Consider the following 23,282-nt stretch of genomic DNA (forward strand, 5'->3'; position numbering starts at 1 on the left):
ATATTAAGCGATAAGACTAGGTGGTGGGCACAGTGCCTTCAGGAAGTATTCACACCCCTTTACTTTTACATATTTGTTGTGTTACAGCATGAATATTCAAATGAGATTTTGTGTCACTGATTTACACACAATATCCCATAATGTCAAAGTGAAATTTGTATTTGTATAAAACTTTAGAAATGAATCCAAAATGAGAAGCTGAATGTCTTGAGTCAATAAGTATTCTACCCTTTTGTTCTGGTAAACCTAAATAAGTTCAGGAGTAAGAATGTGCTTAACAAATCTCATACATTGTTCAATTATAGTGGTTAAAATGATCTTGGTAACCCTCACATACAATTATCTGTAAGGTCCCTGAATCGAGTAGTGAATTTCAAGCACAGATTCAACCACAAAGACCAGGGAGGTTTTCCAATGCTTCGCAAAGAAGGGCACCTCTTTAGTAGATGTATAAAAAGCAGACATTGAATATCCCTTTGAGTATGGTGACGTTATTCATTACACTTTGAATGGTGTATCAATACACCCAGTCACTACAAAGATGCAGGTGTCCTTCCTAACTCAGTTGCGGGAGAGGAAGGAAACTGCTCAGGGATTTCACCATGAGGCCAATGGTGACTTTAATACAGTTACAGTTTTAATGGTTGTGATATGAGAACTGAAGATGGATCAACAACATTGTAGTTACTCCACAATACAATTCTAATACTAATTTAAATGTGCTCAACATCAGTCAACAAGGCACTAAAGTAAAACTGCAAAGAAATGAACTTAGAAATCTCTTCGAGACTTGTGCCAAGCTTATAGAGACATACCCCAAAAGACTCGGCTGTAATTGCCCCCAAAGTTGCTACTACAAAGTATTGACTTAAATGAGAAATTTCTGTATTTCATTTTTATTTTAGGGTAGTGTGTGTAGATGGGTGAGGGGAAAACATTAGATTTAATCCATTTTGAATTCAGGCTGTAACACAACAAAATGTGGAATAAGACCAGGGGTATGAATACTTTCTGTGTGTTGTCAAGCCTATCAGACACACAATATGTTGTATCTACTTTTAAAGTCTTCTTGACACCAGTCAGTTCCAATCTTACTGCTCCGCATTTTAAAGGGGAAATCTGGGATTCCACCACCATGTTTTTGGTACAGCTGTGGGAGGGGGCTGGAGAAATGGAACCACTCAACAATGCATGGACAGAGCTATGAATGCAAGGACTCAGGTGCAAGGAATCACCACATTCCATTCGTTGCATCCTTCATCTACTCATCTATTCAAAACCATTGAGCCAAAGTTCCCTTTGTCAACAGAAACTGTGATGAAGGATTGAACCGTCTAGTCTAAGGAATTAACTCACGTCTGTCTTATGCACAACTCACATTCCTGGACACCTTGTAAAACCAACGCTGTAATCAACGCCAGTCAGGCTTTTCTTTTCAACTCACCTCTGCCACACTGTTTTGCAGCGTGAGTAAGATGGTCATCTACTGTCTCTGAAGGTGTGCTCTGGTGTCTGTCATTGGCTTTTCAGACCTTTTGTTACTGGGTCATTCCATATGAATTCACTCACTTTTTGACTACACTCCTTTTTAGATTTGAAAAAATCCTTCCAAACAGGTTTACCCGTGGTAGAAGCGGTCAGAAAGTGCCGGAAACATTCAGGAGATAGAGGTGCTCAAACGTGACCCATTTTGCATACTCAGCCCTACCATGAGACATCCAAAACTACAATGAAAAGGATAAACGGTTGAGTTTGATATCATTTGAAGGCTTACAAACAGGGAGGGTTGTCAAACTATTTGATTATTTATTTTAAAAAATGTGGTTAAGATCATCTCCGATGAATAAGAGGCAGATCGTTTTTAGATCCTCTCAGATGTCTCGTTTTCACGTATGTTGTAGCTTAGAGCCTATCTGACATTGTCTTAGGTGTTTGTTGTGCCCGTCACCGGTTGAGACACAGCATTCTCTCGGATGCTTGGAGGCTCCACACAATTGAATGGTTTTCACAGCAATGTTTTGGCCTGTGGACATCACCTTCCTCAGGGGTTTACAGAGAGATGAAAACTGGCCTTTGAAAAGGTTAGGCAGTACATGATTATTCAAAACAACTAGAAGCAAAATGACAACAACAAAAAATCACAAGGGATGTTCACACAGTAGTGGGGGGCTTCCTGAACACAGGTTCCTGTATAGTCTAGGACCGTAGAGAGGTTTGCCTGGGCCCTGGGGATAGTATGACTTCACAGTCAAATGTCTCAGAACAAGGCTGGCTTTTCAGGTTTGGCTTTGCTGCGTGTTGTGTGCTGTTCATCTGAGTGGCAGGTGTGAGACTTTGTTTGAACATGCAGTACAGAGTACCTCTCAGGAGTTCTCTTACACACACACACACACACACACACACCATCAGATTGGACTTTAATTCTTGGAGGTGAGTAAGAGCAATAGCGTTTATAAAGGACTGTTTTTATTATTCCTCCTCCTTGGAGGACGTAAACACACCTAGTAAAGTACCTCGTGTTTTCTTTTAAATACTTCAGGTACATTATACTGGCAGAATGGAACCAATACTACTAGAAGTCTGATCCAAATCTCATGTCCCCATGGGCGTGTCAGTTAGTGGGAATAATAACCGAGTGAATATCATAACAGGTGTGATGCACATATAACACATGTTTAATCATGTCATGACGGGTGTGGGTTTGACATCAAGACACGTTTCTAAATGTAGGAGGTGGGTAACGTGTTTCATCATGTTTGAACAGAACAGACCACAGCAGAGGCTTGCCCTTTTAGGATCACAGAGGAAGTTGTTGTTTTTTGGATTGTTAGTTTAGTAGCCACTAGCCACTTGTTTTCTGTGAACAGCTTTAAAATGTTTTCAGGTTTCATTTGTCTTTCCTCGAGCATCTTGGCAACAGAACATTATCACTGGGAAGGCCGTGTTTTGGGGCTGCCCCTCTGCCCCCGACCGACCCAAATCCCTGACTGGTACAATCCACTGCTGATTAACAAAGAGCCTGATCTCGCCAAATCAATGAATCAGATTAATGATGTGAGTCCGGCTCTGGGCCAGACCTGGGGAGGAAAGGGCTTGTGTGGTTTCACATGGGAATTTTCACTCCTTTCGTATTTGTGTGTGCTTATCAAAAGGGATTGACATGAATGAATGGGAGGCAGATTGAGGGGCTGTAGATATGGTTTAGTATAGGCTATAGAAGAACAGTGGGACTGGGATTTAATAGTATGACGTAGGCCTAGGCATCCAACCAGCTGCTGTGGCCGGCTGCTTTAACTACACGACCGGCTGCTGTGGCCGGCTGCTTTAACTACACGACCGGCTGCTGTGGCCGGCTGCTGTGGCCGGCTGCTTTAACTACACGACCGGCTGCTTTAACTACACGACCGGCTGCTGTGGCCGGCTGCTTTAACTACACGACCGGCTCCAGGCACCAAGACTCTTTTGAGGCCCGTTCCAGTTGATAGCTCCATCAGGCAGGGACCAGAGAGCCAGGGACCAGAGAGCCAGGGACCAGAGAGCAGGGACCAGAGAGCAGGGACCAGAGAGGCAGGGACCAGAGAGGCAGGGACCAGAGAGGCCAGGGACCAGAGAGGCAGGGACCAGAGAGGCAGGGACCAGAGAGGCAGGGACCAGAGAGGCAGGGACCAGAGAGGCAGGGACCAGAGAGGCAGGGACCAGAGAGGCAGGGACCAGAGAGGCAGGGACCAGAGAGGCAGGGACCAGAGAGGCAGGGACCAGAGAGGCAGGGACCAGAGAGGCAGGGACCAGAGAGGCAGGGACCAGAGAGGCAGGGACCAGAGAGGCAGGGACCAGAGAGGCAGGGACCAGAGAGCCAGGGACCAGAGAGCCAGGGACCAGAGAGCCAGGGACCAGCCGTGTGGACTTGACCAGATAATGGTAATGGAGGAGGAATGCACCAGTCTCACCATGCTGTTTATTCTCGTCCGGATAGCGGATTGGCCTTTTCTTTTCAGACTGATTGAGTGAATACCTTTTTGAGTCAATCCCAAAAATATCAACAACAAAGTAGATGGAAATACAAGTGGCCTTTGTGGTTAGACTGCTGTCTGAAAGGATCAAACACTTTATATATGTATATTTATATAACCTTTATTTAACTAGGCAAGTCAGTTAAGAACAATTATTATTTACAATGACGGCCTTACCCGCCTTACCCGGACGACGCTGGGCCAATTGGTGGATCGCCCTACAGCCTGGAATCGAACCAGGGTCTGTAGAGACCACTGCGTCACTCAGGAGCCCAAAATGTAATCCTGTTGAAAAAGCGCTACTCTGTGTCCAATGTTTAATGCTTTGTGTGTTTATAACCATGCTATGCACTGTTATAACCATGATATTCTCTGTTATTGCTATGTTATGCCTGGTGTTACATCTACAACGTCTTTAAAGCTTTTATGACTCAAAAATGTCTCTCTGTCTCTTGTCTTTTTAGACAAAAGAAAATGAATGACACATTCCCCCTAACCAGAAAGAAGAAGTGAAGGAGTGGGGAGATTGTTGGAGAGAAGAGAGAGAGAGAGACTGAAGAGGGTCTAAGCTGAAGGAGTGGGGAGATCATTGGGGAGAAGAGGGAGAGAGAGAGACTGAAGAGGGTCTAAACTGAAGGAGTGGGGAGATCATTGGAGAGAAGAGAGAGAGAGAGAGACTGAAGAGGGTCTAAACTGAAGGAGTGGGGAGATCGTTGGAGAGAAGAGAGAGAGAGACTGAAGAGGGTCTAAACTGAAGGAGTGACCGGAGAGGATACTTATTGCAGACACCATGTCTGTCTCCACCACCAAACAGGAGAGAACCCTGTGTGTTCTGCTCCCTAATAAAGAACAGCTGGACATCACTGTGGGGGTGAGCACGTCCCATTATGACTCCTCCTGTTGATTCTGTAGGTATTCCATGAGTCAGCCAGGGGGGTTTCTATGGACGGCTTTTCAATGGAAGGTTTTAGTCCTGGGCCAGTAATGTATCAAGAGTATTTCTAGTCCCGTATTATAAAATGTATGGAGTTGTACATGAGATCCATGTCTGGGAGGTCACTTCACTTTTTTTTCACTTACCCTGTTTATAGCAGTCAGCCTGTTACAGTCACCCTGTTTATAGCAGTCAGCCTGTTAGTCACCCTGTTTATAGCAGTCAGCCTGTTAGTCACCCTGTTTATAGCAGTCAGCCTGTTATAGTCACCCTGTTTATAGCAGTCAGCCTGTTACAGTCACCCTGTTTATAGCAGTCAGCCTGTTAGTCACCCTGTTTATAGCGGTCTGTTACAGTCACCCTGTTTATAGCAGTCAGTCTGTTAGTCACCCTGTTTATAGCAGTCAGCCTGTTACAGTCACCCTGTTTATAGCAGTCAGCCTGTTAGTCACCCTGTTTATAGCAGTCAGCCTGTTAGTCACCCTGTTTATAGCAGTCAGCCTGTTAGTCACCCTGTTTATAGCGGTCTGTTACAGTCACCCTGTTTATAGCAGTCAGTCTGTTAGTCACCCTGTTTATAGCAGTCAGTCTGTTAGTCACCCTGTTTATAGCAGTCAGACAGTTACAGTCACCCTGTTTATAGCAGTCAGCCAGTTACAGTCACCCTGTTTATAGCAGTCAGCCTGTTAGTCACCCTGTTTATAGCAGTCAGCCTGTTAGTCACCCTGTTTATAGCAGTCAGCCTGGTAGTCACCCTGTTTATAGCAGTCAGCCTGTTAGTCACCCTGTTTATAGCAGTCAGCCTGTTAGTCACCCTGTTTATAGCAGTCAGCCAGTTACAGTCACCCTGTTTATAGCAGTCAGCCTGTTAGTCACCCTGTTTATAGCAGTCAGCCTGTTAGTCACCCTGTTTATAGCAGTCAGCCTGTTAGTCACCCTGTTTATAGCAGTCAGTCTGTTACAGTCACCCTGTTTATAGCAGTCAGCCTGTTACAGTCACCCTGTTTATAGCAGTCAGCCTGTTACAGTCACCCTGTTTATAGCAGTCAGCCTCTTAGTCACCCTGTTTATAGCAGTCAGTCTGTTACAGTCACCCTGTTTATAGCAGTCAGCCTGTTACAGTCACCCTGTTTATAGCAGTCAGCCTCTTAGTCACCCTGTTTATAGCAGTCAGTCTGTTACAGTCACCCTGTTTATAGCAGTCAGCCTGTTACAGTCACCCTGTTTATAGCAGTCAGCCTGTTAGTCACCCTGTTTATAGCAGTCAGCCTGTTAGTCACCCTGTTTATAGCAGTCAGCCTGTTAGTCACCCTGTTTATAGCAGTCAGCCTGTTAGTCACCCTGTTTATAGCAGTCAGCCTGTTACAGTCACCCTGTTTATAGCAGTCAGCCTGTTACAGTCACCCTGTTTATAGCAGTCAGCCTCTTAGTCACCCTGTTTATAGCAGTCAGTCTGTTACAGTCACCCTGTTTATAGCAGTCAGCCTGTTAGTCACCCTGTTTATAGCAGTCAGCCTGTTAGTCACCCTGTTTATAGCAGTCAGCCTGTTACAGTCACCCTGTTTATAGCAGTCAGCCTGTTAGTCACCCTGTTTATAGCAGTCAGCCTGTTAGTCACCCTGTTTATAGCAGTCAGCCTGTTAGTCACCCTGTTTATAGCAGTCAGCCTGTTAGTCACCCTGTTTATAGCAGTCAGCCTGTTACAGTCACCCTGTTTATAGCAGTCAGCCTGTTAGTCACCCTGTTTATAGCAGTCAGCCTGTTAGTCACCCTGTTTATAGCAGTCAGCCTGTTACAGTCACCCTGTTTATAGCAGTCAGCCTGTTAGTCACCCTGTTTATAGCAGTCAGCCTGTTAGTCACCCTGTTTATAGCAGTCAGCCTGTTACAGTCACCCTGTTTATAGCAGTCAGCCTGTTACAGTCACCCTGTTTATAGCAGTCAGCCTGTTAGTCACCCTGTTTATAGCAGACAGCCTGTTAGGTACCCTGTTTATAGCAGTCAGCCTGTTAGTCACCCTGTTTATAGCAGTCAGCCTGTTAGTCACCCTGTTTATAGCAGTCAGCCTGTTAGTCACCCTGTTTATTACAGTCTTCTCTCTCCTCTCGCTCTCTCAGGTCAAGTCCACAGGGCAGGATGTGTTCAATCAGGTGTCTGAGCTCCTTGGAATAAAAGAGCTGCACTTCTTTGGCCTGACAGTGGTGAAGGGTAAGTTGTAGCTTCTACACAGGCCAAAACCAGCCCTAACCCAGGAGACCTATTCATAAAGTGTCTTATAGTAGGAGTGATGTTCTGAGATCAGTTTACATTATACATCATAGTAAGTTAGATTATATGGACAGGGGGGTGGGAACCTGATCCTAGATCAGCACTCCTCCTGAGACGCTTTATGAATGTGGACCCAGGCCTCTGAGACCTACCCTGCCCAACCACACACCCCTTACCCTGCCCAACCACCCACCCCTTACCCTGCCCAACCACCCACCCCTTACTCTGCCCAACCACCCACATTCATAATCCAGTATGTACATACACACACACTGTAGTACACACACACACTGTAGTACACACACACACACACACACACACACACACACTGTAGTACACACACACACACACTGTAGTACACACACACACACTGTAGTACACACACACACACACACACTGTAGTACACACACACACACACACACACACTGTAGTACACACACACACACACACACTGTAGTACACACTCACACACACACACTGTAGTACACACACACACACACACACACACACTGTAGTACACACACACACTGTAGTACACACACACACTGTAGTACACACACACACACACACACACACACACACACACACACACACTGTAGTACACACACACACTGTAGTACACACACACACACACACACACTGTAGTACACACACACACACACACACACACACACACACACACACACACACCACACACACACACACACACACACACACACACACACACACACACACACACACACTGTAGTACACACACACACACACACACTGTAGTACACACACACACACACACACTGTAGTACACACACACACACACCACTGTAGTACACACACACACACACACACACTGTAGTACACACACACACACACACACACTGTAGCACACACACACACACACACACACACACACACACACACACACACACACACACACTGTAGTACACACACACACACACACTGTAGTACACACACACACACACACACACACACACACACACACACACACACACACACACACACACACTGTAGTACACACACACACACACACACACTGTAGTACACACACACACACACACACTGTAGTACACACACACACACACACACACACTGTAGACACACACACACACACACACACACACACACTGTAGTACACACACACACACACACCACACACACACACACTGTAGTACACACACACACACACACACACACACACACACACACACACACACACACACACACTGTAGTACACACACACACACACACACACACACACTGTAGTACACACACACACACACACACACACACACACACACTGTAGTACACACACACACACACACACACTGTAGTACACACACACACACTGTAGTACACACACACACACACACACACACTGTAGTACACACACACACACACACTGTAGTACACACACACACACACACACACACTGTAGTACACACACACACACACACACACTGTAGTACACACACACACACACACACACACACTGTAGTACACACACACACACACACACACACACAACACACACACACACACACACACACACACACTGTAGTACACCACACACACACACACACACACACACACACTGTAGTACACACACACACACACACACACACACTGTAGTACACACACACACACACCACACACACACACACTGTAGTACACACACACACACACACACACTGTAGTACACACACACACTGTAGTACACACACACACACACACACACACTGTAGTACACACACACACACACACTGTAGTACACACACACACACACACACATCACTGTATTACACACACACACACACACACACACACACTGTAGTACACACACACACACACACACACACACACACACACACACACACTGTAGTACACACACACACACACACACACACTGTAGTACACACACACACACACCTGTAGTACACACACACACACCACACTGTAGTACACACACACACACACACACACTGTAGTACACACACACACACACACACACTGTAGTACACACACACACACACACACACTGTAGTACATACATACACACACACACACTGTAGTACACACGCGCACACTGTAGTACATACGCACACACACACTGTAGTACACGCACACACACTAGTACACACACACACTGTAGTACACACACACTGTAGTACACACACACACACGCACACTGTAGTATACACACACTATACTGTAGTACACCCATACACACACTACACTGTAGTACACCCATACACACACTACACTGTAGTACACCCATACACACATACACTGTAGTACACACAGACACACTGTAGTACAGACACACACACTATAGTACACACACTGTAGTACACCCATACACACACTACACTGTAGTACACACAGACACATTGTAGTACACCCATACACACACACACACACACACACTGTAGTACACACACTGTAGTACACCCATACACACACTACACTGTAGTACACATACACGTACACATACACGCACACTGTAGTAAATATACATGCACACTGTAGTACACCCATACATACACTACATTGTAGTACATATACACGCACACTATAGTACACCCATACACACACACACACACTGTAGTACACACACACACACTACACTGTAGTACACACACACACACTACACTGTAGTACACCCATACACACACACACTGTAGTATACACACACTGTAGTACACACACACACACACACATACACTACACTGTGGTACACACACACATTACACACTACACTGTAGTACACACACACATTACACACACACTGTAGTACACACCACAGACAACACAGTCACATACACCCCAGTCCTTGAGTCCTTCTACTAGCAGTCTGTTAACATAATAGAACTGAACAACTGGGTTAGTTGCCAGAAACGGGGTAACAGCAGAATGAGATCAGAAGGGAATGTTGTTGTGTGTTTCTGCATTGCTGAGACTGAGATGTCTAATCTTCTTTGACCTTTGGACAAGTTCAATTCAAATGTTTTGTCAGTCTCTTTCTTTCTCACTCTCCTTCCTGTTTTCTGTCTTTCTCTCTTTGTTCTGCCATGTTGAAATGTCTTGGTAATCTTGTGTGGCTCACCTCTTGGTAATCTTGTGTGGCTCACCTCTTGGTAATCTTGTGTGGCTCACCTCTTGGTAATCTTGTGTGGCTCACCTCTTGGTAATCTTGTGTGGCTCACCTCTTGGTAATCTTGTGTGGCTCACCTCTTGGTAATCTTGTGTGGCTCACCTCTTGGTAATCTTGTGTGGCTCACCTCTTGGTAATCTTGTGTGGCTCACCTCTTGGTAATCTTGTGTGGCTCACCTCTTGGTAATCTTGTGTGGCTCACCTCTTGGTAATCTTGTGTGGCTCACCTCTTGGTAATCTTGTGTGGCTCACCTCTTGGTAATCTTGTGTGGCTCACCTCTTGGTAATCTTGTGTGGCTCACCTCTTGGTAATCTTGTGTGGCTCACCTCTTGGTAATCTTGTGTGGCTCACCTCTTGGTAATCTTGTGTGGCTCACCTCTTGGTAATCTTGTGTGGCTCACCTCTTGGTAATCTTGTGTGGCTCACCTCTTGGTAATCTTGTGTGGCTCACCTCTTGGTAATCTTGTGTGGCTCACCTCTTGGTAATCTTGTGTGGCTCACCTCTTGGTAATCTTGTGTGGCTCACCTCTTGGTAATCTTGTGTGGCTCACCTCTTGGTAATCTTGTGTGGCTCACCTCTTGAACAAGAGCTCTTTTGTTTTTGTGTGAGTGCCTGCGGTGGTGTGTGGGGGCCTTCCACCTCTCTGGTCTGGGTCTGCCCGGGGTTCCAACAATATTAACTTCATTAAGCCAGGAATGTGGCCCTGCATTCCACCTCTTCACTGGAGGGAGGGATGAAGGGATAGATGGAGGGAGGGATAGATGGAGATAAAGGGAGGATAAGGGCGGGTGAAGAAGAAGAAGAAGAGGTAGGGGGAAGGAGTGGTGACTGGCCAGGGAGTCTCGTTAAAACAAAACGAGTGAAAGGGATGAGAGCAGAGGTGAAAGAAACTCAGAGAATGAGATGGTGATTGAGATGGTGAGTCAGAGAATGAGATGGTAATTTTAATGAAAAGAGAGATGGATGGATGGATGGATGGATGGATGGAGGAGTGAGTGAGTCATGTGGCCTGAATGTGGTGAGGTCAGAAAGAGATGAGCCCGAAATTAAATGCTTACCGTCTAAAGAAATATAGGCATTATGGATGAGGTGAAGACAGAAGTGAATAAGATGGATGTAATGGAACATGTTCGGTTGGAGCAGGGGTGTACTAGAGACAGGATGATATAACCCCAGTGGAACATGTTAGGTTGGAGCAGGGGTGTACTAGAGACAGGATGATATAACCCCAGTGGAACATGTTAGGTTGGAGCAGGGGTGTACTAGAGACAGGATGATATAACCCCAGTGGAACATGTTAGGTTGGAGCAGGGGTGTACTAGAGACAGGATGATATAACCCCAGTGGAACATGTTAGGTTGGAGCAGGGGTGTACCAGAGACAGGATGATATAACCCCAGTGGAACATGTTAGGTTGGAGCAGGGGTGTACTAGAGACAGGATGATATAACCCCAGTGGAACATGTTAGGTTGGAGCAGGGGTATACTAGAGACAGGATGATATAACCCCAGTGGATATTTGACTGGTGATTTGTATCTAACACATTGATACAACCCCCCCCTCCCCCATCACTTTCCTCACAGCTGCAACCATCTTATCAGCCCAACTGTTGAAAGAAAACACATTGAGATCATTTGTGATGATAGGAGATAAACTTCATGATTTAGTTTTGTTTGTCTTCCTTAAGAACAAAGAGCTATTAGAATGAGGATTAAACATACAAGATTCATTTTAACACTCCATTTGAAGAGTACGTAAATAAGTACTTCATAACACATTCCTAAGCATACATAACGCATTCCTAAGCATACATAACGCATTCCTAAGCATACATAACGCATTCCTAAGCATACATAACGCATTCATAAGCATACATAACACATTCCTAAGCATACATAACGCATTCATAAGAAGGACATAAGCGTGTCATAAATGTTTTTGTAGTCCGTTTTACTCTGTAGGCCTAGCGAGCCAACAGTCAATAGTGTTACTTTCTTCCTGAGCCGGTATGCTAGCAGAGCCTATAAGCAAACAGGAATATTAGCATTAGCATAGCTGTCAACAGGCGTATTAGCATAGCTGTCAACAGGCGTATTAGCATAGCTGTCAACAGGCGTATTAGCATAGCTGTCAACAGGCGTATTAGCATAGCTGTCAACAGGTGTATTAGCATAGCTGTCAACAGGTGTATTAGCATAGCTGTCAACAGGCGTATTAGCATAGCTGTCAACAGGCGTATTAGCATAGCTGTCAACAGGCGTATTAGCATAGCTGTCAACACAACAGTTGTTTTGTTTGCCTGCTGGTTGCATTGACCACACCAATGGAAAAACAAGTGTTTTTCTTTCTTTCTTTCTTTACTCTAATGTCATTGTTAGGCAGTTTTACGCATGAGTTAATTATTCTTTTGTTTGACTGAGGGTGTCCTGTTTCCTGTTTTACCTCAGACAATGAGCACATCTTTCTGGACATGGAAGATAAGCTGACCAAGTATTTCCCAAAGGAATGGAAGCAAGATTCAGGGAAGGTAAGAGTCCTCCAATAATCTACTTATTGATGTATTCTAACATGGATGGTTTTTGTCGTGTCTCAGAACACACACCTCCCTCGTTAACCAACCAGCTCACTGCAGCCCACTGCCCTACATAGTGTCTAGCTGTGTATTGTTCTTAACATGACAAATAGTTCATGCTATGCCTTTACATTGTATTACCAGGCCCATTCGTTCACCCATGGTTGTGGGGTGTGGTGTTTCACCCATGGTTGTGTTGTGTCCCGACTTCTATTATAAAGATGTCCAGCACTTGCATCACTGTGGTGTTTCACCGTGGTTGTGTTGTTTCACTGTGGTTGTGGTGTTTCACCGTGGTTGTGGTGTTTCACCGTGGTTGTGGTGTTTCACCGTGGTTGTGGTGTTTCACCGTGGTTGTGGTGTTTCCCCATGGATGTGTGGTGGGGTGTTTCACCATGGTTATGTGGTGGGGTGTTTCACCATGGATGTGGGGTGTTTCACCATGGTTGTGGGGTGGGGTGTTTCACCATGGTTGTGTGGTGGGGTGTTTCACCATGGATGTGGGGTGTTTCCCCATGGATGTGGGGTGTTTCACCATGGTTGTGGGGTGTTTCACCATGGTTGTGTGGTGGGGTGTTTCACCATGGTTGTGGGGTGGGGTGTTTCACCATGGTTGTGGGGTGGGGTGTTTCACCATGGTTGTGTGGTGGGGTGTTTCACCATGGTTGTGGGGTGGGGTGTTTCACCATGGTTGTGGGGTGGGGTGTTTCACCATGGTTGTGGGGTGGGGTGTTTCACCATGGTTGTGGGGTGGGGTGTTTCACCATGGTTGTGGGGTGGGGTGTTTCACCATGGTTGTGGGGTGGGGTGTTTCACCATGGTTGTGGGGTGGGGTGTTTCACCATGGTTGTGGGGTGTTTCACCATGGACGTGGTTGTTTCACCATGGATGTGGGGTGGGGTGTTTCACCATGGATGTGGGGTGGGGTGTTTCACCATGGATGTGGGGTGGGGTGGTTCACCATGGTTGTGGGGTGGGGTGGTTCACCATGGTTGTGGGGTGGGGTGTTTCACCATGGATGTGTGGTGGGGTGTTTCCCCATGGATGTGGGGTGGGGTGTTTCACTATGGTTGTGGGGTGGGGTGTTTCACTATGGTTGTGGGGTGTTTCACCATGGATGTGGGGTGTTTCACCATGGATGTGTGGTGGGGTGTTTCCCCATGGATGTGGGGTGGGGTGTTTCACTATGGTTGTGGGGTGGGGTGTTTCACTATGGTTGTGGGGTGTTTCACCATGGATGTGGGGTGGGGTGTTTCACCACGGATGTGGGGTGGGGTGTTTCACCACGGATGTGGGGTGGGGTGTTTCACCACGGATGTGGGGTGGGGTGTTTCACCACGGATGTGGGGTGGGGTGTTTCACCACGGTTGTGGGGTGGGGTGTTTCACCACGGATGTGTGGTGGGGTGTTTCACCACGGATGTGGGGTGGGGTGTTTCACCACGGATGTGGGGTGGGGTGTTTCACCACGGATGTGGGGTGGGGTGTTTCACCACGGATGTGGGGTGGGGTGTTTCACCACGGATGTGGGGTGGGGTGTTTCACCACGGATGTGGGGTGGGGTGTTTCACCACGGATGTGGGGTGGGGTGTTTCACCACGGATGTGGGGTGGGGTGTTTCACCACGGATGTGGGGTGGGGTGTTTCACCACGGATGTGGGGTGGGGTGTTTCACCACGGATGTGGGGTGGGGTGTTTCACCACGGATGTGGGGTGGGGTGTTTCACCACGGATGTGGGGTGGGGTGTTTCACCATGGATGTGGGGTGTTTCACCATGGATGTGTGGTGGGGTGTTTCACCATGGTTGTGGGGTGGGGTGTTTCACCATGGATGTGGGGTGGGGTGTTTCACCATGGATGTGGGGTGGGGTGTTTCACCATGGATGTGGGGTGTGGTGTTTCACCATGGATGTGTGGTGGGGTGTTTCACCATGGATGTGTGGTGGGGTGTTTCACCATGGTTGTGGGGTGGGGTGTTTCACCATGGTTGTGGGGTGGGGTGTTTCACCATGGTTGTGGGGTGGGGTGTTTCACCATGGTTGTGGGGTGGGGTGTTTCACCATGATTGTGGGGTGGGGTGTTTCACCATGATTATGGGGTGTTTCACCATGGTTATGGGGTGTTTCACCATGGTTATGGGGTGGGGTGTTTCACCATGGTTATGGGGTGTTTCAACATGGATGGGGTGATTCACCATGGTTGTGGGGTGTTTCACCATGGTTGTGGGGTGGGGTGTTTCACCATGGTTGTGGGGTTTGGTATCTCACCATGGTTATGGGGTGGGGTGTTTCAACATGGATGGGGTGATTCACCATGGTTGTGGGGTGGGGTGTTTCACCATGGTTATGGGGTGTTTCAACATGGATGGGGTGTTTCACCATGGTTGTGGGGTGGGGTGTTTCACCATGGTTATGGGGTGTTTCAACATGGATGGGGTGATTCACCATGGTTGTGGGGTGGGGTGATTCACCATGGTTGTGGGGTGTTTCACCATGGTTATGGGGTGTTTCACCATGGTTATGGGGTGTTTCACCGTGGTTATGGGGTGTTTCACCGTGGTTATGGGGTGTTTCACCATGGTTATGGGGTGTTTCAACATGGATGGGGTGATTCACCATGGTTGTGGGGTATTTCACCATGGTTGTGGGGTGGGGTGTTTCACCATGGTTATGGGGTGTTTCAACATGGATGGGGTGATTCACCATGGTTGTGGGGTATTTCACCATGGTTGTGGGGTGGGGTGTTTCACCATGGTTATGGGGTGTTTCACCATGGTTATGGGGTGTTTCACCATGGTTATGGGGTGTTTCACCATGGTTATGGGGTGTTTCACCATGGTTATGGGGTGTTTCACCATGGTTATGGGGTGTTTCACCGTGGTTATGGGGTGTTTCACCGTGGTTATGGGGTGTTTCACCGTGGTTATGGGGTGTTTCAACATGGATGGGGTGATTCACCATGGTTGTGGGGTATTTCACCATGGTTGTGGGGTGGGGTGTTTCACCATGGTTGTGGGGTGTGGTATCTCACCATGGTTGTGTTGTTTCCTCAGGGGTTACAGAAGAGATCCCTCCCCCTGGTACTCTGCCTCAAGGTGCAGTACTATGTGGAGAACGGCAGGCTCATCTGGTGAGGCTCCAAACAACATGCTTATTTCCTAATACTCTAAACATACCATCATACTTCAGACCCATTGCTGGAACCGAATAACAATGCACTCGAGGTCTCCCTCCAAAAATGTGGACTTAATATACCCAGCTCTGTATCTCATGAACTCCCTTTACCTCCTCCAACTCCGTTGTTATTACATCTAGTGACCCTGCCTCTCTCTAACTCTCCTCCAGTGAGCGGAAGGCGAGGCGTCTGTACTTCTCTGACCTGAGGGAGAGGGTGTTGCGTTCTGAGTGTCGTCAGCAGGAGGAGGTGTACTTGTGTTCTTTCTTTCAAACATTTTATTTTAGATTTCTTCATCGTATGACAATCACAAACATTCAAAAATACACAATAACACAATGAAATCCCATTTTCCAGGTGTACTTCCAGCTGGCTGGGTATGCTCTTCAAGCTGACCTGGAGGACCATCCCCTGCCTGGGAAGAACCAGGGAGGTACCCGCTACTTCCAACCCAAAGAGTACTTCCCTCCCTGGGTAAGTGTGAGAGTGTGTGGGGCCTGGGGAAGTCTACGTGTTGAGATACCGTACAGTTTCTTACATGTGGCCACTGCCATTCTCAGTAAATGGTTCTACAGCGATATTGTCTGAATGTGGTCTCTCTGTCTTTCTCTCTCTCAAGAAAATCTCTCTCTCTCTCTTTTCTCTCTCTCTCTCAAGAAAGTCAGTTATGTCTGATTTGCTTAATATAAGGAATTTGAAATTCGTATAATTTACCTTTCATACTTAATTATTTTTAAAACCAAAGACTTTTACTCAAGTAGTATTTTACTTGGTGACTCACTTTTACGTGAGTCATTTTCTATTAGTGTATCTTTACTTTGACTCAAGTAGGACAATTGGGTACTTTCTCCACCACTGATGGCAAGCTGCCAGTAGCGTGCAGCCCACCTGTGAGTAGCTCGCCAATCAATTCTGAAAGTAATGTATTTTTTCACACGTTCCATGCAAACTGTCGTAAACATAAAGCTCCTGGCTACTATCCAATCAAAGCCACTTTGACATGATCCCATCCCTGGTTACATACTACCAAACGTAACACAATATCTGCCAATTAATTTCCAGCAATATTGCCCCCATCTGTCTGTTTGGTGAAAACTCAGTATGTAGCAAGTAAGAGATGCTAATGATAACTGTCTTGTTGGCTTACCTGACAGATCTACACTACCGTTCAAAAGTTTGGGGTCACTTAGAAATGACCTTGTTTTTGAAAGATCATTTTTTTGTTCATTTAAAATAACATCAAATTGATCAGAAATACAGTGTAGACATTGTTAATGTTGTAAATTACTATTGGGGCTGTACATAGTCTGTACATAGTCGTACAGAGGCCCATTATCAGCAACCATCACTCATGTGTTCCAATGGCACGTTGTGTTAGCTAATCCAAGTTGATCATTAGAAAACCCTTTTGCAATTATGTTAGCACAGCTGAAAACTGTTGTGTTGATTTAAAGAAGCAAGAAAACTGTCGTTCTTTAGACTAGTTGAGTATCTGGAGCATCAGCATTTTGTGGGTTCGATTGCAGGCTCAAAATGGCCAGAAACAAAGAACTTTCTTCTAAAACGGGAGAGAAACAAATTCTAGAAAATACTAAATATAATTTTATGAAACATTATTTTACTAGGTATATTGGCAGAAAACACATCTCTTGCACATCACGTACCCTGGGAAGAGGAGAGGAGAGGAGAGGAGAAGAATGTGCCTATTTGAAAGCTAGAAAGAAGTAGCTCGCAATTATATATTTTTTTAAAGTAGCTCTCACGATAGAACAGGTTGTAGACCGCTGTTCTACAGTAATATTGAACCAATGTGTGTTGTTTTCTCTCTTCATCTTTAGATTGTGGCGAAGCGTGGGGTGGACTACCTGCTCTGTCACGGTCCCAAGGTACACAAGGAGCTAAGGGGCATGACGCCACGTGATGCGGTACTCCACTTCATCAAAGAGGCCTGTCGTCTCGAGGACGTCCCCGTCACCTTCTACAGGCTACAGAAGGTCAGTCAGAGATCTCATAGCAGAGTGAAGCAATCATTCAAATGTCTTAAGACCCCAAAGACCAAACAAAGATGGGAGCTCAGTGGCCAGGAACATTTCCCAAAAAGGAAGATACCTAGAGACGAACCAGACTCAGGAGGGAGGTAATATCCTCTTCTTGCTGTACTGGATAATCCTTGTCTACAGCCCACATTTATTAGGCTGAAGCAAGGAAAGGTTATCGTGTGTTTTCAAAATTAGCCAATAGCCCGAAGCGTAAAACACTTCACATACACAAACAATCACTGAAATAGTTTCACATAGTGTCAACATGTATGGCACAGAGCCACTGCAGACAGACGTCTAAACAGAGATATGGAGTTTCAACATGTATGGCACAGAGCCACTGCAGACAGACGTCTAAACAGAGATATGGAGTTTCAACATGTATGGCACAGAGCCACTGCAGACAGACGTCTAAACAGAGATATGGAGTTTCAACATGTATGGCACAGAGCCACTGCAGACAGACGTGTAAACAGAGATATGGAGTTTCAACATGTATGGCACAGAGCCACTGCAGACAGACGTCTAAACAGAGATATGGAGTTTCAACATGTATGGCACAGAGCCACTGCAGACAGACGTCTAAACAGAGATATGGAGTTTCAACGTATATGGCACAGAGCCACTGCAGACGTCTGTCTATAAACAGAGATATTTGAATTGTTACTGTATCCAGTTGGCCTATTTGGTGGGGTATGTGTGCATTAGGTAAAATAGGCTGATACAGTACATCCATTTGCATCTGTGTTTTCCAAGTCCAGCCCAATGTCTGCCTCTCAAATGTTACCCTATTCCCTGTATAGTCCACTACTTTAGACCAGGGCTGTATGGGTCCTGATCAAAAGGAGGGCACTAAATAGGGAGTAGGGTGACATTTGGGATTCATCAAATGTTCCCAGTGGAGGGGTTAGGCTGTGGGTTGGGGATATATGGCTGTGGGTTGGGGATGTGTGGCTGTGGGTTGGGGATATATGGCTGTGGGTTGGGGTTGTGTGGCTGTGGGTTGGGGTTGTGTGGCTGTGGGTTGGGGATGTGTGGCTGTGGGTTGGGGATGTGTGGCTGTGGGTTGGGGATGTGTGGCTGTGGGTTGGGGATATGTGGCTGTGGGTTGGGGTTGTGTGGCTGTGGGTTGGGGATGTGTGGCTGTGGGTTGGGGATGTGTGGCTGTGGGTTGGGGATATATGGCTGTGGGTTGGGGTTGTGTGGCTGTGGGTTGGGGATGTGTGGCTGTGGGTTGGGGATATATGGCTGTGGGTTGGGGATGTGTGGCTGTGGGTTGGGGTTGTGTGGCTGTGGGTTGGGGTTGTGTGGCTGTGGGTTGGGGATATATGGCTGTGGGTTGGGGATGTGTGGCTGTGGGTTGGGGTTGTGTGGCTGTGGGTTGGGGATGTATGGCTGTGGGTTGGGGATATATGGCTGTGGGTTGGGGATGTGTGGCTGTGGGTTGGGGATATGTGGGTTGGGGTTGTGTGGCTGTGGGTTGGGGTTGTGTGGCTGTGGGTTGGGGATATGTGGGTTGGGGTTGTGTGGCTGTGGGTTGGGGTTGTGTGGCTGTGGGTTGGGGTTGTATGGCTGTGGGTTGGGGATGTGTGGCTGTGGGTTGGGGATGTGTGGCTGTGGGTTGGGGATGTGTGGCTGTGGGTTGGGGATATGTGGCTGTGGGTTGGGGTTGTGTGGCTGTGGGTTGGGGTTGTGTGGCTGTGGGTTGGGGATGTGTGGCTGTGGGTTGGGGATGTGTGGCTGTGGGTTGGGGTTGTGTGGCTGTGGGTTGGGGATGTGTGGCTGTGGGTTGGGGATGTGTGGCTGTGGGTTGGGGATGTGTGGCTGTGGGTTGGGGATGTGTGGCTGTGGGTTGGGGATATGTGGCTGTGGGTTGGGGATGTGTGGCTGTGGGTTGGGGATATGTGGCTGTGGGTTGGGGATATGTGGCTGTGGGTTGGGGATATATGGCTGTGGGTTGGGGATATGTGGCTGTGGGTTGGGGATGTGTGGCTGTGGGTTGGGGTTGTGTGGCTGTGGGTTGGGGATATGTGGCTGTGGGTTGGGGATGTGTGGCTGTGGGTTGGGGATATATGGCTGTGGGTTGGGGATATGTGGCTGTGGGTTGGGGATATGTGGGTTGGGGTTGTGTGGCTGTGGGTTGGGGTTGTGTGGCTGTGGGTTGGGGTTGTGTGGCTGTGGGTTGGGGTTGTGTGGCTGTGGGTTGGGGATGTGTGGCTGTGGGTTGGGGATGTGTGGCTGTGGGTTGGGGATGTGTGGCTGTGGGTTGGGGATATGTGGCTGTGGGTTGGGGTTGTGTGGCTGTGGGTTGGGGATGTGTGGCTGTGGGTTGGGGATGTGTGGCTGTGGGTTGGGGTTGTGTGGCTGTGGGTTGGGGATGTGTGGCTGTGGGTTGGGGATGTGTGGCTGTGGGTTGGGGATGTGTGGCTGTGGGTTGGGGATGTGTGGCTGTGGGATTGCCTGTTATCTTGTTATCTTGGGGGGCTCAGATGCTTGACTGACACCTCATCCTTCATTCTCCTTAATCCTTCTGTCTCTCAGGACAAGAAAGAAGAGAGAGGCACAGCTCTGCTGGGACTGACCCTCAGAGGAATGCAGCTTTATCAGGTGTGTGTGTGGGGGGGGGGTTAATGTTGCTGTGTTTGAGGATATGTGTTCCATCTGTAAGTGTTTGTGTGGGGGGGTTAATGTTGCTGTGTTTGAGGATATGTGTCCCATCTGTCGTGTGTGTGTGTGTGTGTGTGTGTGTGTGTGTGTGTGGGGGGGGGGGGGTAAATGTTGCTGTGTTTGAGGATATGTGTCCCATCTGTCTACGGATGTCAATGTGTACGTCAGAGTGAACCTGCCTCCTCTCAAATCATCCACCCTCCTCCTTCTCCTACTATGCCCTCTACATCAACCATGTGAGGAATGTGTAGGTTAACCAGGAACAGCAGTAAAACATTGCATGGTTGAGTTCAAATGGCACCCTATTCCCTATATAGTGCACTACTTTTGACCAGAGCCTTATAGGTAGTAGTGCATTATGTAGGGAATAGGGTGCCATTTAGGACAAAACCATGGTCTGGGGGCCATCCCACCTCAGCCTTTGATTTGTCCGTCAGAGGTCATCTGGGAGGATTGGACACACACACACACTCTGGGAGGATTAGTTAGGGGTCTGGGGTTTGTAGTGATTTATGGGGGTTGAGGTGATTACATACCCAGTAGACCGTGGTGAGGCGGGGTGAGGCGAGGGTCGGGGCGAGGCGAGGCGGGGCGAGGCGAGGTGGTGTGAGGTGGTAGGAGGAGGTGGTAGGAGGAGGTGGTGTGAGGTGAGAGACTGTGAGGACCTATCAGGCCTCTTGGTCTAAGCAAGGTCCAGATGGCCCACTGAAAAATGAGAGAAACACATGTTGGATTGTACATCTTCCTGTCAAGCCAAACCTGTAATGTTTTCTTTAAAACTGAATTACATGATACAATCTGGACTTGTGAATAAAGTATGAATCTCTCAAAATGCTCACAAAGACCAGCCCTTTGACACCTCAGAAGCTCACTATTTGGCAAAACACCAAAAATATGATTTTGACCCAATGAGTTTGGTTCATACTTTAAAACTGTTTATTAATGATTTACTACATATGAACTAATGATTCCCCTATGGAAGTGTAACCAATGTCTTTTGTCTTTGTAATGTGTGTGTCATTTCCCCAGGAGGCGGACAACATCCGCCAGCTTCTCTATGATTTCCCCTGGTCCAACGTGGGACGACTCACCTTCCTGGTACCCTCCACTCTATATTAGCATATGTAAAGTGACGTCCAGTGAGTGCATGCATTGTTAGTGGAGGTGGATGTGATCCTAAAGCCATGCTCTTATCTTCCCATTATCTTTTAAATGAAGTGGTATTAGAATGATTATTTAATGAGGGTTTTAATTACACTGAGCTGTGTAGGATTCCACCATGTCCTCCTGTTACATTTCACATTGATATTTTAGTCATTTAGTAGACACTCTTATCCAGAGCAACTAGGGTTATGTTCCTTGCCCAAGGGCAGACAGATTTTTCACCTAGTCAGATTTTTCACATGGGGATTCGAACCAGCAACCTTTCGGTCACTGGCCCAATGCTCTTAACCGCTAGGCTACCTGCGCTTAACCGCTAGGCTACCTGCTCTTAACCGCTAGGCTACCTGCTCTTAACCGCTAGGCTACCTGCTCTTAACCGCTAGGCTACCTGCTCTTAACCGCTCGGCTACCTGCTCTTAACCGCTCGGCTACCTGTTCTTAACCGCTAGGCTACCTGTTCTTAACCGCTAGGCTACCTGCTCTTAAACGCTAGGCTACCTGCTCTTAACCGCTAGGCTACCTGCTCTTAACCGCTAGGCTACCTGCTCTTCACCGCTAGGCTACCTGCTCTTCACCGCTAGGCTACCTGCAGCCTAGTGTTCTTACTCAATCTACCTGGTCAAATAAATAAATAATGATGTCATCATGTTGCCCTCCCTTCTCCTGTTCCTTCAGGGAAAGAAATTTGAGATCCAGCCAGATGGTCTGCCGTCGGCCAGGAAGCTGGTCTACTACACTGGGTCTCCGTTTCGCTCGCGCCACCTCCTCCTGCACCTCAGCAACAGCCACCGACTCTACCTCAGTCTCCAGCCTGCCCTCAAACACCTCCGACAGCTGGAGGACAGCGAGGGTGAGTAGGGAGAGAGAGGAGGGGAGGGTAATGTGTTTCAGAGTGATTAGAGATGAGGTCTAATGGTTATCTATGGAGTAACATGATAACTAATGGTTATCTATGGAGTGACACCATAACTAATGGTTATCTATGGAGTAACACCATAACTAATGGTTATCTATGGAGTAACATGATAACTAATGTTCTTGATTGCATTTGCATTTTAATCTGTTTGAAGACAAATTTCCAGTGTTTCTATTCTCTCCTCTCATCCTCTCTCTCCTCTCCTTTCCTCTATTCTCCTCTCCTCTGTGAATTAATAGCTTAATTTGAACATCCTCCTTCCCTCTCTGTCCCCCTCCAGAGAAGAAGCGCTACAGGGAGTCGTACATCAGTGATGACCTGGATCTAGACCATCCAGGGGGCAGCGAGGGGGGCAGCCCCGGCCTGT

The 23,282-nt window shown here is 47.2% G+C and overlaps 1 protein-coding gene across 2 annotated transcripts in view; it reads left to right on the top strand.

Moving 5' to 3' along the window:
• The first annotated feature begins 4,456 nt into the window (after positions 1-4,456).
• Positions 4,457-23,282, top strand: part of LOC116366233 (FERM domain-containing protein 6-like) — a 23,196-nt gene continuing 4,370 nt past the window's right edge. For both annotated transcript variants that reach the window (XM_031818463.1, XM_031818464.1), the window contains exons 1-11: positions 4,457-4,881; positions 7,061-7,151; positions 12,832-12,911; positions 16,008-16,084; positions 16,300-16,378; positions 16,487-16,603; positions 17,968-18,123; positions 20,710-20,775; positions 21,865-21,933; positions 22,675-22,849; positions 23,196-23,282. The exon at positions 23,196-23,282 is cut by the window's right edge and continues 225 nt beyond it. In XM_031818463.1, coding sequence (XP_031674323.1) covers positions 4,801-4,881; positions 7,061-7,151; positions 12,832-12,911; positions 16,008-16,084; positions 16,300-16,378; positions 16,487-16,603; positions 17,968-18,123; positions 20,710-20,775; positions 21,865-21,933; positions 22,675-22,849; positions 23,196-23,282 — 1,078 coding nt within the window. In that variant the 5' untranslated portion in view covers positions 4,457-4,800. The remainder of the gene's footprint in view (positions 4,882-7,060; positions 7,152-12,831; positions 12,912-16,007; positions 16,085-16,299; positions 16,379-16,486; positions 16,604-17,967; positions 18,124-20,709; positions 20,776-21,864; positions 21,934-22,674; positions 22,850-23,195) is intronic.

Source organism: Oncorhynchus kisutch, unplaced genomic scaffold, assembly GCF_002021735.2.
Source record: "Oncorhynchus kisutch isolate 150728-3 unplaced genomic scaffold, Okis_V2 scaffold1406, whole genome shotgun sequence".
Classification (NCBI taxonomy): Eukaryota; Metazoa; Chordata; class Actinopteri; order Salmoniformes; family Salmonidae; genus Oncorhynchus; species Oncorhynchus kisutch.